Here is a 13,956-nt window from a genome sequence, read left to right as displayed (position 1 = left end):
CCGTGAGAAGTAGTCTTGAAACCAAATGTCGCAATATGACCTGTGAAATCCTAAAGGTACTCATTGGACTTTGGGCCCCTTAGCGCAGTTAGGGTGCAAAAAAGTGCCACACATGTGGTATCGCCATACTCAGGAGAAGTAGTATAATGTGTTTTGGGGTGTATTTTTACACATACCCATGCTGAGTGGGAGAAATATCTCTGTAAATGGACAATTGTGTGTAAAAATAATCAAAAAATAATCAAAAAATTGTCATTTACAGAGATATTTCTCCCACCCAGCATGGGTATGTGTAAAAATACACCCCAAAACATATTATACTACTTCTCCTGAGTACGGCAATATCACATGTGTGGCACTTTTTTGCAGCCAAACTGCGCTAAGGGGCCCAAAGTCCAATGAGCATCTTTAGGCTTTACAGGGGTGCTTACAATTAGGCACCCCCCAAAATGCCAGGACAGTGAACACACCCCACAAATGACCCCATTTTGGAAAGTAGACACTTCAAGGTATTCAGAGAGGAGCATAGTGAGTCCGTGGCAGATTTCATTTTTTTGTCGCAAGTTAGAATAAATAAAAACTTTTTTTTTTTTTTTTTTGTCACAAAGTGTCATTTTCCGCTAACTTGTGACAACAAATAAAATCCTCTATGAACTCACCATGCCTCTCACTGAATACTTTGGGATGTCTTCTTTAGAGATGTTGCGAACTGTTCGCTCGGCGAACATCTCTGGGGCTTTTACTACTTCGCTCTGACCCGGAGTAGTACGCCTGCGCTGCCCGGCAAAGCGCGTCCTAGATCGCGCTCCTGTTGCCGGGCACTCTCTGCGCATGTGCGTGACGTCGTTCATGACGTCACGCACATGCGCAGAGAGTGCCCGGCAACAGGAGCGCGATCTAGGACGCGCTTCGCCGGGCAGCGCAGGCGTACTACTCCGGGTCAGAGCGACCCGGAAGTAGTAAATGCCCCATGTATTCAGAGATGTTCGCCGGCGAACGGTTCGGGAACTGTTCGCTACATCTCTAGTCTTCTTTCCATAATGGGGTCATTTGGGGGTTTTTATACAATCCTGGAATTTTAGTACCTCATGAAACATGACAGGTGGTTAGAAAAGGCAGAGATGCTTCAAAATGGGAAAATTCACTTTTGGCACCATAGTTTGTAAACGCTATAACTTTTACCCAAACCAATAAATATACACTGAATGTTGTTTTTTTTTTATCAAAGACATGCAGTAGAATAACTTTCGCGCTCAAATGTATAGGAAATTTAACTTTATTTGAAAAATGACAGCACAGAAAGTTAAAAAAGTCATTTTTTTTACAAAATTCATGTCTTTTTTGATGAATATAATAAAAAGTAAAACTCGCAGCAGCAATCAAATAGCACCAAAAGAAAGCTTTATTAGTGACAAGAAAAGGAGGTAAAATTCATTTAGGTGGTAGGTTGTATGAGCGAGCAATAAACCGTGAAGGCTGCAGTATTCTGAATGGAAAAAAAGGCTCTGGTCCTTAAAGAGAATCTGTATTGTTAAAATCGCACAAAAGTAAACATACCAGTGTGTTAGGGGACATCTCCTATTACCCTCTGACACAATTTCGCCGCTCCCCGCCGCATTAAAAGTGGTTAAAAACTGTTTTAAAAAGTTTGTTTATAAACAAACAAAATGGCCACCAAAACAGGAAGTAGGTTGATGTACAGTATGTCCACACATAGAAAATACATCCATACACAAGCAGGCTGTATACAGCCTTCCTTTTGTATCTCAAGAGATCATTGTGTGTTTCTTTCCCCCTTCTGCTCCCATGCACTGAAGTTTCAGGCTGCTCTTTTCTTCTTGCAAACAGCTCTGCCTGTATGTAATTCCTCAGTATGTGAAAGCCCAGCCAGCTCAGAGGAGGATTTATCCAGCTTGTAAAAGATAATAGAGCAGAGAGAAGATGCACTAATCTAAATAACATACAGGCAGTGTGCAGAGAGGGGCCTGGAGGGGGGAGATTCATCACAGAACCACAACACTGAAGAACTTGGCAGCCTTCCAGACACAGGCCGACAAGTCTGACAGGGGAAAGATACATTGATTTATTACAGAGACTGTTATAGTAGAAAGTGCTACAGTAAGCCAGAACACATTAGAATAGCTTTTGGAACTTGTAGGATGATAAAAAACAGGATGCAATTTTTGTTACGGAGTCTCTTTAAGGGGCGAAAGACTGTGGTCCTCAAGTGGTTAATGCTAGGTACAACACATGATATGTTTTTCCGCTCGATTTTCCACCGGATCGATTTTTCGGCTCGATTCTCCACTCGATTCTGGGCTCGATTCTCTTATCTTCCGCTCGTTTTTCTTATCTTTTTCCATTCACTTCTATGAGAAATCGAGCGCAGAATCGATCGGAAGGAATATCGGACATGTCAGAAATGATCTATCGAGAGGAAAAACTTATTGTGTGTACCGAGCATAACTGTGCTACTTATTGAGTGCAACAATATTTAGTATTGTGGAGGGGTTAATGGCTAGCGTTAGGAATGTAGGAGGGTATAAGTTAGTGGAAAGTGTATTTAAATAGAGGATAACATCAGTCTTGCCTGTAAAATGTACAATGGACAGAGGTGAATGTTCTGCAGTAGGGTGGTATGTTAGTACTAATTAATATCCTTTGTTTTCAGATGAAAAATATTAAAGTGGAAAATATCAATGAGCACCCACAAGGTCAGAATATCTTCACTGGAAGCAATGCTGCAAAACTTCTAGGAGAAGATAACCTTTCTATTCTTGAAAGGCCAGTTCTTGTACAATGGAGTCATGGAAAGGTAAAGACAAGTGAATTCATACATTGCTCCTATTAGTGTCTGTGTTGATGAGTGATGACATATGTCACCTGAAATAAAACTCTCATTATTATTTATTGTAAGGAGAACAGAGGCGCCAACAGAATAAAATATATCTAAAAACTTTAAAATTCCTTGGGAGGCGGTGGTGGACTCATCTCCCCGAAGCAGACATGATACTGTCGGTTTTAGTACAAACAAATTTATTCATATACTCCAACATACAACACGTTTCGCGGGTATATTCCCGCTTCTTCAGGCAATAATGAACAGGAGTACACACAGTGCAGTCTTAAGGTCACGATAAGCACCTCTGTACACATTGCCCACTTACTGATAAACTCTCCTGCTCAAAAACAGACTTCTTCCTTATTTCACAGACCATTAATGTGGAAAATTGTAAAATTTAAAATACATGGCTATGCATACATATAAGATGTATTCCAGAGTAAAATGCTCTATTAATTACTTTTTTCCTATGTCATCACTTACAGTAGGTAGCATAAAGCTTAGGTTTTGGACTAGTCCATCTCCTCATGGCGTATTCTCAGGGTATTCTTTATTTTCAAAAGCACTTACTGAACAGTAGTTGCTCCATCCATGTGCCAAAACTGTGTGCAAGTGATTAGGAAGGCTAGTGTGAAGAATAAAGTAATTTGTAAAGAATAAAGTAAATACTGATAATCCTCCACGAGGAGATAGGCTACTTCAAAACCAGTCAGATCTGTCAGATTTTTACAACCTACTGTAAGTGACTTGCAACATGCAAAAATAAGTCATTTAAGTCTGGGAGAAATGTATGGCTATACATTTCCAAACATTTCATTATTCATGTGAACTAAAACAACCTTGAATTTATCACTACAAAACTCATAAATAAGATATGTGTATAAAGGTCACACGGTTAGATGAGTTCACATTTTCTGATCCGTGGGAGGCTTATCTGGCCAGTGTAGCAATGGTTGAGACACGATAGTCTACATAAATTGTTACCAGCATACCTGGGCTAAAAGCTGGGATTTCTTTTTTTATGTTTTCCATGCAAAGAAATAATGTAGTGTAATTATAGAAATATATAAAATTCTTATTATGTGCTCCTCACCAAATTGACATATATTAAATGACTGTTAGTTGTAAAAAAATCCCTAAACAATCCCTGTTGGTTCGCTGAGCAGAAAAGTGTGTGTTACACTCTAAATTATCATATGTATACAAAATAGCATAGCGCTCAACAACATTGGGAATATCTATTATCTAAAGTTCATTTGCCACATTGACGTATAATAAGTCCTTTCAGAAATATAGGCAAGTCATATAGTTTCATCCAAAAGCCAGGACAAATCTTCATACACTGCAATGTTTCTTTAAAAGTTAACAGTATACGCTCACCAGAGAAAATGGCTAATCACTCAGGATCAGCAAACACATTTTTGGCCCGGCCAGTTATCACCTCTCCTATCCGCTGAGGCTCTTCTTATACTCATGCACATGTGGAGGAAAAAAAAAACTGCAATAGTGTGATACTGCTACAGCAAACAGGTATCTAATTTCCACCAGTGCTCCCCACCTGCCAACACTTTCACCCAGCGTCCCTCCACCAGCTTAGCAGATGAGCCTCTCACCAGATTCAATGGCCGACCCCTCACAGACCAGCAAACCAGCATATGTATTATGACCTCCGTCTCCAGCAATAAAACCTAGGACTCAAGCAGTGCTCGACATAGCATAACTCAGTTTTATTAATATCAGCTTAAAAAAGTAGTGCACTTACATTCATCTTCATAAAAAATGCGCATATAAATGTATTGTTTCCCCTCGAGGACTCAGCGTCTCACCGGCTCTCCAGGCCACGCCCTACTAGTTTCGTCATCCGACTCATCAGGGGCTTGGCCATTCAGAGCCGGCAGACGCTATAAGTTGCCACCCCCCAGTCACATGATCCTTTGTTTCAGTTGGCGTCATTCGCCATTCGTTCCTCAAGAAAACTACCTGACTCACTATTGGCTGCTGTATTTTCCTATTAGGTCTCATGGGGACTACAATGCCCATAATCCCACGCGACCTACCCAGCTCGTATACATTCACTCTTAGGACTACAATACCCAAAATTCCACCATGCAATGCAGCGCACTCGCAATGCGCTACATTGCATACATTGCCTGACTATATAGAGCGGACTACACCGCTCAGCGACTCTCCATAAATTTATTATACAATAAAAAGTAAAAATGAATAAAATGAAATAAAGTCAACCCAATCAATGTAAAACGGAATGTAATACTCCCCTTAACTTATTAGCAAAAAGTTTTTGGATATCCTCGAGGGGAAACAATACTTTTATATGCGCATTTTTTATGAAGATGAATGTAAGTGCACTACTTTTTTAAGCTGATATTAATAAAACTGAGTTATGCTATGTCGAGCACTGCTTGAGTCCTAGGTTTTATTGCTGGAGACGGAGGTCATAATACATATGCTGGTTTGCTGGTCTGTGAGGGGTCGGCCATTGAATCTGGTGAGAGGCTCATCTGCTAAGCTGGTGGAGGCACGCTGGGTGACAGTGTTGGCAGGCGGGGAGCACTGGTGGAAATTTGATACCTGTTTGCTGTAGCAGTATCACACTATTGCAGTTTTTTTTTCCTCCACATGTGCATGAGTATAAGAAGAGCCTCAGCGGATAGGAGAGGTGATAACTGGCCAGGCCAAAAACGTGTTTGCTGATCCTGAGTGATTAGCCATTTTCTCTGGTGAGCGTATACTGTTAACTTTTAAAGAAACATTGCAGTGTATGAAGATTTGTCCTGGCTTTTGGATGAAACTATATGACTTGCCTATATTTCTGAAAGGACTTATTATATGTCAATGTGGCAATTGAACTTTAGATAATAGATATTCCCAATGTTGTTGAGCGCTATGCTATTTTGTATACATATGATAATTATAGAAATAGCTGTAGAGGGAAAGTACAGAAAAATAAAAGAATAAGGGATCACTTTAAACATCTAGGCCCATTTGCGAATTACTTTTTAACCTTAGTGTTTTCCTAGGTGATATTTTCACAACTGCAAGCCAAAAAATACTCAAAATTATTTTGATAGCACCCTTTCACCTATTTTTTTGGTACTTTTTCAGTTGCAGAGTGCTGAAAAAATATTTCACATACAAGACGAAAAATCTTCTAAGAGAAAACTTAGGAGCGAAAAGTAATTGCATGTGGGACCCTGCTTTGTATGGAAGCAACTTAAATGCCACTGCATCCTACCAGATGTTTTATGCCTGGTACACACCATGTACCAATTTCCCATCAGATAGACGGGTCGGGACATGATTATTTCCGACAGGCCCGATCTGATTTTCCATCATGCATCCTGTTTCCCCTGATCATCCTTGAGATGTTTCTGCAACTTAGTTGGAGTCCATCTCTGCTAAATTCAGTTGATTGGACATGATTTTGGAAAGGCACACACTATGGTTGACAGTTCATGTCAGAGCACAAATTAAGCATGAAGTCAAAGGAATTGTCTGTAGACCTCCTGGACAGGATTGTCGCAAGGCGAAAATCTGGGGAAGGTTACAGAAAAATGTCTGCTGCTTTGAAGGTCCCAATGAGCACAATGGCCTCCATTATCCATATTTGGAAGACGTTCGAAACCACCAGGACTTTTCCTAGAGCTAGCCAGTCATCTAAACTGAGCGATCAGGGGAGAAAGGCCTTAGTCAGGGAAGTGACCATGAACCTGATGGTCATTCTGTCAGAGCTTCAGAGGTCCTTTGTGGAGAGAAGAGAACCTTCCAGAAGGACAACCATCTCTGCAACAATCCACCAATCAGGCCTGTATGGTAGAGTGGGCAGATGAAAGCCACTCCTTAGCAAAAGGCACATGGCAGTCTGTCTGGAGTTTGCCAAAAAGCACCTGAAGGACTCTCAGGTCATGAGAAACAAAATTCTCTGGTCTGATGAAACAAAGATTGAACTCTTTGGTGTGAATTCCAAGTATCACATTTGGAGTAAACTAGACACTGATCATCACCAGGCCAATACCATCCCTGCACTGAAGCATGGTGGTGGCAGCATCATGCTGTGGGTATGTATTTCAGGAGTTTTGCTGCCTGAGGCAAACTTGTGAGGATGCGCCCCCTCCCCCCCATGTGTAGTATAATTGCCCCCAGTATGGGAAGCCTGGAGGGGGTAGCAGCCAGGAGGGGGGGGGGGCAGCGGGTACAGTGGTGGGGAGGGGGTCGGATCCCCCTCCTTCACCTGGGTCCCCCAGGGCCACGCTCCCCCTCCATCTAACAGTGTTGTGTATAAGTGTCAGCCAAGCAGCGGGCGGGGAAGCAATGACTCGCCTCCTTTCATGATCCAGCACTTCGTTCCACCGCTCACGTCACTTCCTGCAATGCCGCCCACTGTACTTCCGCAGTACAGTCTGCAGCATTGCAGGAAATGACGATCGTTGGAACGCAGCGCTGGAATGGAAGGAGGTGAGTCATTGCTTCCCTGCCTGCTGCCTGGCTGAAATTTATACACAGCGATGATAACTGGAGGGGATGCGCAGACCGGGGAGACCCAGGTGAGGGAGAGGGTCCAACCTCCTCCCCGCCACTGTGCCCACTGCCCACCCTTCCTGGCTGCCAACCCCTCCAGCTCAGCACCCCCCACACCCACAAATATTGGGCACCCCCCTCCGCTGCCTGAGGAACCTGCCTCATCATGCCTCATGGGCAGCCCGGGGCTGTTTATGAGAGTAGTAAACTAACAACTTGATTTTGAGTGATTTTTTGGGGGGCTTGGAAAGTGCTGACAATGTATATCATAGATAAGGTGAAAAATAAGGGAATTTATGAGATAGTTTTTCTGACTCAACTCTAATATGTGCTGTGATTTATGTGCAAGGAGAAGCTTCAGTGTATAGATACATGACTGTGACCAGCCAATCAGGATGATAGGAATCCTGCCATGAAGTCATTTTAAAATCTACCTTAGAGAGTTTCAAGGAAGCTACCAAACAGCGGGCTTGATTCCTTAATCAAGCCCACTGTTTGGCGACCGTGATACTTCACTAGCGACAGCTACTATGTCAAGTAACATGTTAATTGACATAGTAGCGGCCACTAGTGAAGTATTGCAGTAGCGATACTTCAAAGGACTGCCTGCATTTAAAGTTATGCGCGTTGCTATGCAAGCAACACATGTAGCTAAGGAAGGCACGCTCCTTACATAGCAGCGATCACTGCTATGTAAAGCGTGCATAGCAGCCACTCCTTCACATTAAGCTGCGCTGCTTTCACTATTTAGTGATTTTAACCTTTTAAAGAGACACTGAAGCGAAAAAAAAATATGATATTATAAATTGGTTGTGTACTATGAATAATTACTAGAAGTTTAGCAGCAAAGAAAATATTCTCATATTTTTATTTTCAGGTATATAGTGTTTTTTCTAACATTGCATCATTCTATAATATGTGCAGATTACACAACACTCAGCATTCAAAATTATTCTTTCAGAGCAGTCTGTGAACTAATGACCTCTCCTCTGGAAGAGAAAAAGTAAATAGTTCAATAACACTTGAAATAATAAAAGTCAGATAACAGCCCTCTCCACGACTTTGAAAGTCGCAGAGCTTAATTGCTTTTTTGCATAGAGATAACAACTGGAGTTTCTTAACTCTTCCTGTACTGGAAACAGTTAGACTGATGTATCTGATCTTAATGTTTTATTTCTTAGCTGTACTTAGTGTTGGGCGAACACCTGGATGTTCGGGTTCGCGAACGTTCGCCGAACATGGCCGCGATGTTCGGGTGTTCGCGCCGAACTCCGAACATAATGGAAGTCAATGGGGACCCGAACTTTCGTGCTTTGTAAAGCCTCCTTACATGCTACATACCCCAAATTTACAGGGTATGTGCACCTTGGGAGTGGGTACAAGAGGAAAAAAAAATAGCAAAAAGAGCTTATAGTTTTTGAGAAAATCGATTTTAAAGTTTCAAAGGGAAAACTGTCTTTTAAATGCGGGAAATGTCTGTTTTCTTTGCACAGGTAGCATGCATTTTGCCGCCATGCAGTCATAAATGTAATAAAGATAAGAGGTTCCATAAACAGGGACCGGCAACGCTAACCCAGCAGCAGCACACGTGATGGAGCAGGAGGAGGCGCAGGAGGAGAAGGCCACGCTTTGAGACACAACAACCCAGGCCTTGCATGAGGACAAGAAGCGTGCGGATAGCATGCATTTTGCCGCCATGCAGTCATAAATGTAATAAAGATAAGAGGTTCCATAAACAGGCTATACAGTGGTGGGTGAGTGGTGTACTACTGTTCCCAGCAGCGATACAGAGCACAATGCTATACAGTGGTGGGTGAGCGGTGTACTACTGTTCCCAGCAGAGACACAGAGTGGCAGTAAACACAATGCTATATAGTGTGGGTGAGCGGTGTACTACTATTCCCAGCAGCGACACAGAGCACAATGCTATAAAGGGTGAGCGGTGTACTACTGTTCCCAGCAGACACACAGAGTGGCAGTAAACACAATGCTATATAGTGTGGGTGAGCGGTGTACTACTGTTCCCAGCAGCGACACAGAGCACAATGCTATACAGGGTGAGCGGTGTACTACTGTTCCCAGCAGAGAGACACAGAGTGGCAGTAAACACAATGCTATATAGTGTGGGTGAGCGGTGTACTACTATTCCCAGCAGCGACACAATGACCGGGGGACCCTGGCTAGCCTGGCTGGAGAGAGAACTACCCTGCCTGCCTACCCAAAGCTAAACCCACAGACAAATGGCGGAGAAATGACGTGGATCGGGTATTTATTTACCCGAACCACGTGACCCATTCAGCCAATCAGAGCGCGTTCGGGTCCGAACCACGTGACCCGTTCGGCCAATCACAGCGCTAGCCGAACGTTCGGGTAACGTTCGGCCATATGGCCGAACAGTTTTGCCGAACACCATCAGGTGTTCGGCCGAACTCGAACATCACCCGAACAGGGTGATGTTCTGCAGAACCCGAACAGTGGCGAACACTGTTCGCCCAACACTAGCTGTACTACACATACAAATCATAATATCATAATTTTTTTTTTGCTTCAGTGTCTCTTTAACATCCCTGTACGAGTTGCCTCAATTAATATAACTCATGGCAGGGCATCCTCAGCCAGCATAAACCATTTTGCTGCCTAATGCAGCTATGCAGAACGGCGCAGGCAATGTTTTTATATTTACCTGTCTGGACGACAGGATCGGCTTCTTCTCTTCCTCCTCTGGGTAGTTGTGATGCGGTGTGGCCTGGCCCAACTCCTTTTCATGTGGCACTGCATCAATTTGTTTTTTATTGCCATTGCAATTCATCACCTCAGTGTGAACAGGGCACAGCAAGCAAAGCAGAACCCCAGGCAGTCTTGGTAAGGGGGTATTACTGCTACCACTCTAATATGGATCAGCTGGAAGCATGAGTAGACACATAACAAATTCTGTAGGTATTGCGAGTGCAGGTGGGAAGTAAGAGTGGTAGAACATGTAAACAGAGTAAAACCTTGTACACACACAGTCACTAGCAGGGAAATCCCTCAATCGACAGTCCGGCTCTTAGTGCTGCACCGACATGTTTCTAGCCTGCAAACTAACAATGTGTTCTGTTGCTATAGAGGGGGAAGGATGTACAACGCATGGCAGAATGGGCGTGTTAAGGAGGAGAACAATGGTCTTTGCCTGTGCTCATCCAAGATGACCCCAAACTCCCAATCTTTTTCAGTGTTGCATCACGACCACCTTTGCTGAGAACAATCTAGTGTGTGTACAAAGCATTATGTAAATGATAAATACAAGGCAGGGGCATTAACTCCTGACACAGGCCATTGCTACAGTGCATAAGGGAGTAGTCATTCATCATCATTGTACATGAACTGCAACAGGAATATCCCCATGCATATTTATTGATATCTACAAACCAGCATGTTTATTAAAGTCTTCAAATATTCTCCTATTACACATTTTCTATATGCTAGGCTTGGCTGCAGTGAATTTCTGTTTTAAATTAGATGCCTACTGTTGGTATCAAGTATAAGAAATACTTTTATAGTTCACAGAAATGTACTATGTATTTCAAGAAGTTGTTAGGAAAGCATAGTTTATCTACTAGATACAGATAATGAAATTATAATCTTATTCAAAGAGCAAAGTAGGGATAGTTAAAGGTGACAGACCTTCAGTGCAATCCTCTGAATCACCACTATTTATATTTGAACACTTCATGGACAAAGCCTGAGCTGCACAAATGCTAGCAGCTGAGTAGTCATAATGTGATTTCAAGGATCAATGGACATGCATTTAAAAAACTTGGTTAAAGGGAACCTGCAGTGTGAGAAACATGGAGGCTGACATATTTATTTAATTTAATTTGACTGTCCTGCTGATCCTCTGCCTCTAATAATGTTAGCCATAACCCCTAAACAAGTATCCAGATCAGATGTTTCTGACCAAAATTGGACAATATTAGCTGCAGGCTTGTTTCAGGTGTGATTTGGATACTACTGCAGCCTAGCAGAGCAGCCAGGCAGTGTGTATTCTTTAAAAGGAAACAAATATGGCAGCCACCACATTCCTCTTGCTTCAGGTTCTCTGTAAAGCACGTAGTAATGAGCCTGACGCTTATTGCCCTGTTTCATGAGCCAAAAGCGTCTGGTTGACTCCAACCTTCAAGGCCCCCCCTTCCCCGAGCGAGCAGAGCATGGCAATGGCATACATTACTTGTTGTCAATGGAGCTAGCTGTAAGTCCTTTTCACTGCTCTCTTCAGCCGCACCATACTGTGTAACTCCTTGCAGCACCAATCCATATATGTCATGTGGCATCCATCAGGGAGCTGCAAGGAGTTACATTGTACAGCATGGTTGAAAAGTGGATTGAAGAGAATGTGTAGCTCTGCTGACAACAGGTAATGTATGCCTCCGCTGTTACACTCTGTATCTCTCAAAAGTGCTCCCTCCAAAATGGAGGGAGTCGCGGGGGCTATTACTACGCCCCTGCTACCCCGTATCTGCACTCTACAGTAGAAACCGTGTGTGTCCTGTGTGAGCTGGCAGACTTTTCACAGAAAGTAGGTGGTAAGCAATTATAAGACCTTAGTCTGCTAACTGGAAGTAGCTAGGCACTAGAGGTCTTAAGCCTGGATGGGTAGGTGCACAGCTACAGACAAGCATGGCTACACAAAAGGTTTTTGAATCTGAAAAGTTCCATTGCAAGGGTAATCAACATGACTACTATGAGTATTTGCATTGTTCAGTTTGGGGCTTATTTAGGCTTTAAAAGGAAGCTGATGTGAAAGAAATATGGAGGCTGCCATATTTATTTTATGTTAAACAATAGCAGTCGCCTGGCATCCTGCTGATCTTTCATGCAACAGTTGTGTCTGAATCGCACACCTAAAACAAAATCCAGGCAAACTTCAGCAAACATCTGATCTGTATGCTTGTTCTGAGGCTATGGATAAAAGTATTAGAGGCAGAGGATCAGCCGGACAGCCAGGCAAGGTTCATTGCTTAAAAGTAAATAAAAATGTCAGCCTCCATATTCCTCTAACTTCAGGTGTCCCTTAGGCCCCGTTCACACTTGCGGTTGTTTGCCAAACGGACCGGATGACCTGACCGGATCCGGACCGGATCCGGATCGGAACCGTACGGTTCTGATCCGGATCCGATCCGGATCCGGTCAGGTTGCATCAGGTGTCCATCAGGATGCGATCCGGATCCGTTTGGCAAAAGTAACGTTAAAAACAAAAAAAATGTTGGGGTCTGGGAGGTCAGCAGAAGGGGGACCTGTGGAATCAGGCCCTCTGCTGTTTAGCACTCACCTCCACCTGCGACATGCTGCCAACATCTCCGGATCCGGATCCAGCTGTGCTGCTCCACTCCAAAATGCTTGCCCATGTGTCCCCATCCAATATCGCCGCAACAATCCCCATAGGAAGTGGGGTAGAACATCCGGATTTCTCAGCCAGTGTGTTGTGCGCTCTCCGGTTCCCATTGGTTTGTATTGGCCGGATGGTGCAGTCCGGCTCCGCCCCGGATACGGCTGCCGGAGGAGCCGGATGAAAAAATAGCGCATGTTGGAACGGAGGCCGGAGTCCGGATCCGGCCCGGATCCGGTCCGGCTCCGGTTCGGCAGAACGGACGCATGTGAACGGACGCATAGGCTTTCATTGCTATGCCGTGCGTCCGTTCCGTCCGTTCTGCAAGCGGTGCGGCTCCGGCACGGCGATTCCGGAGGGCCACCGCAAGTGTGAACCGGGCCTTAAACTGTGTTGAAGTATATTGTTGATTTGTCGTAATTTTGTTTCACTTATTGCTGGCACTGTGTTGTTCTGTCATTGTGGCAAGGTACACTTTCAGATAAACAGTTATACATGTGTTCTTATAATCAAACTGGGAGCACAAAGTCCTAAGTATGAAATAATCCATGACATTAGATAAAGCTGTAGTTCAAAGATTGCAAAGTTAGGGACACGTCATTCATTGGAAATAGTTATACCGATTCCAAGAATCAATGAAAAATATTTCAATGATAAAGTTTTCCCTAAAAAGACATTTGTGCCTGTAATGAAACCTTTAGTTTATGTCACCAATTGTATAATTCTATAGACTTAATCAAAGGCTGACATTTCCTTAACTAAAGTGTTATCTCATCCCTGTATGTAAGAGCAGTGCAGATTTGTACTGCAGTAACCATTTCGGACCACACAGGGTCTCATTAGAGACAAGGGCATAACTATAGGGGAGCAGCCATTGCGATCTGGGGGGGGGGGGGGGGGATCTACTAACCTTTCTCTGATACAGGGGACTATACTTCAGATCATGTGTTTTTGTGGCCACACTTGTTTTATGACTCTTGTGAGATGGGCTCCAAGGCCGTAGGGTCTTATTCACACTTCTGAGTTGCAGTGAGTTTGACTCACTGCACATAGTGTGCATTTTACAAGGGAACATGAAAGTCTATAGACTTTCATTGTATCATTCACACTACAACAGTGAGTTGATGTGCAGTGCATTTCAACTCGTCGGGAGTTACAACTCATGGAAATGCACAGCAATTCACAAACCCATTCACGAGTTTTCATTCATGCA

The 13,956-nt window shown here is 43.4% G+C and overlaps 1 protein-coding gene across 3 annotated transcripts in view; it reads left to right on the top strand.

The window, feature by feature from the left end:
- MTTP (microsomal triglyceride transfer protein) overlaps positions 1-13,956 on the top strand; it is a 161,536-nt gene that overhangs the window by 70,921 nt on the left and 76,659 nt on the right. For all 3 annotated transcript variants that reach the window (XM_068231823.1, XM_068231816.1, XM_068231832.1), the window contains one exon: positions 2,672-2,815. In XM_068231823.1, the coding sequence (XP_068087924.1) occupies positions 2,672-2,815 (144 nt within the window). The remainder of the gene's footprint in view (positions 1-2,671; positions 2,816-13,956) is intronic.

This window comes from Hyperolius riggenbachi, chromosome 1 (genome assembly GCF_040937935.1).
Source record: "Hyperolius riggenbachi isolate aHypRig1 chromosome 1, aHypRig1.pri, whole genome shotgun sequence".
Classification (NCBI taxonomy): Eukaryota; Metazoa; Chordata; class Amphibia; order Anura; family Hyperoliidae; genus Hyperolius; species Hyperolius riggenbachi.
The sequence above is the reverse complement of the archived record's forward strand: the minus strand, read 5'-3'. Positions and strand labels throughout refer to the sequence as shown.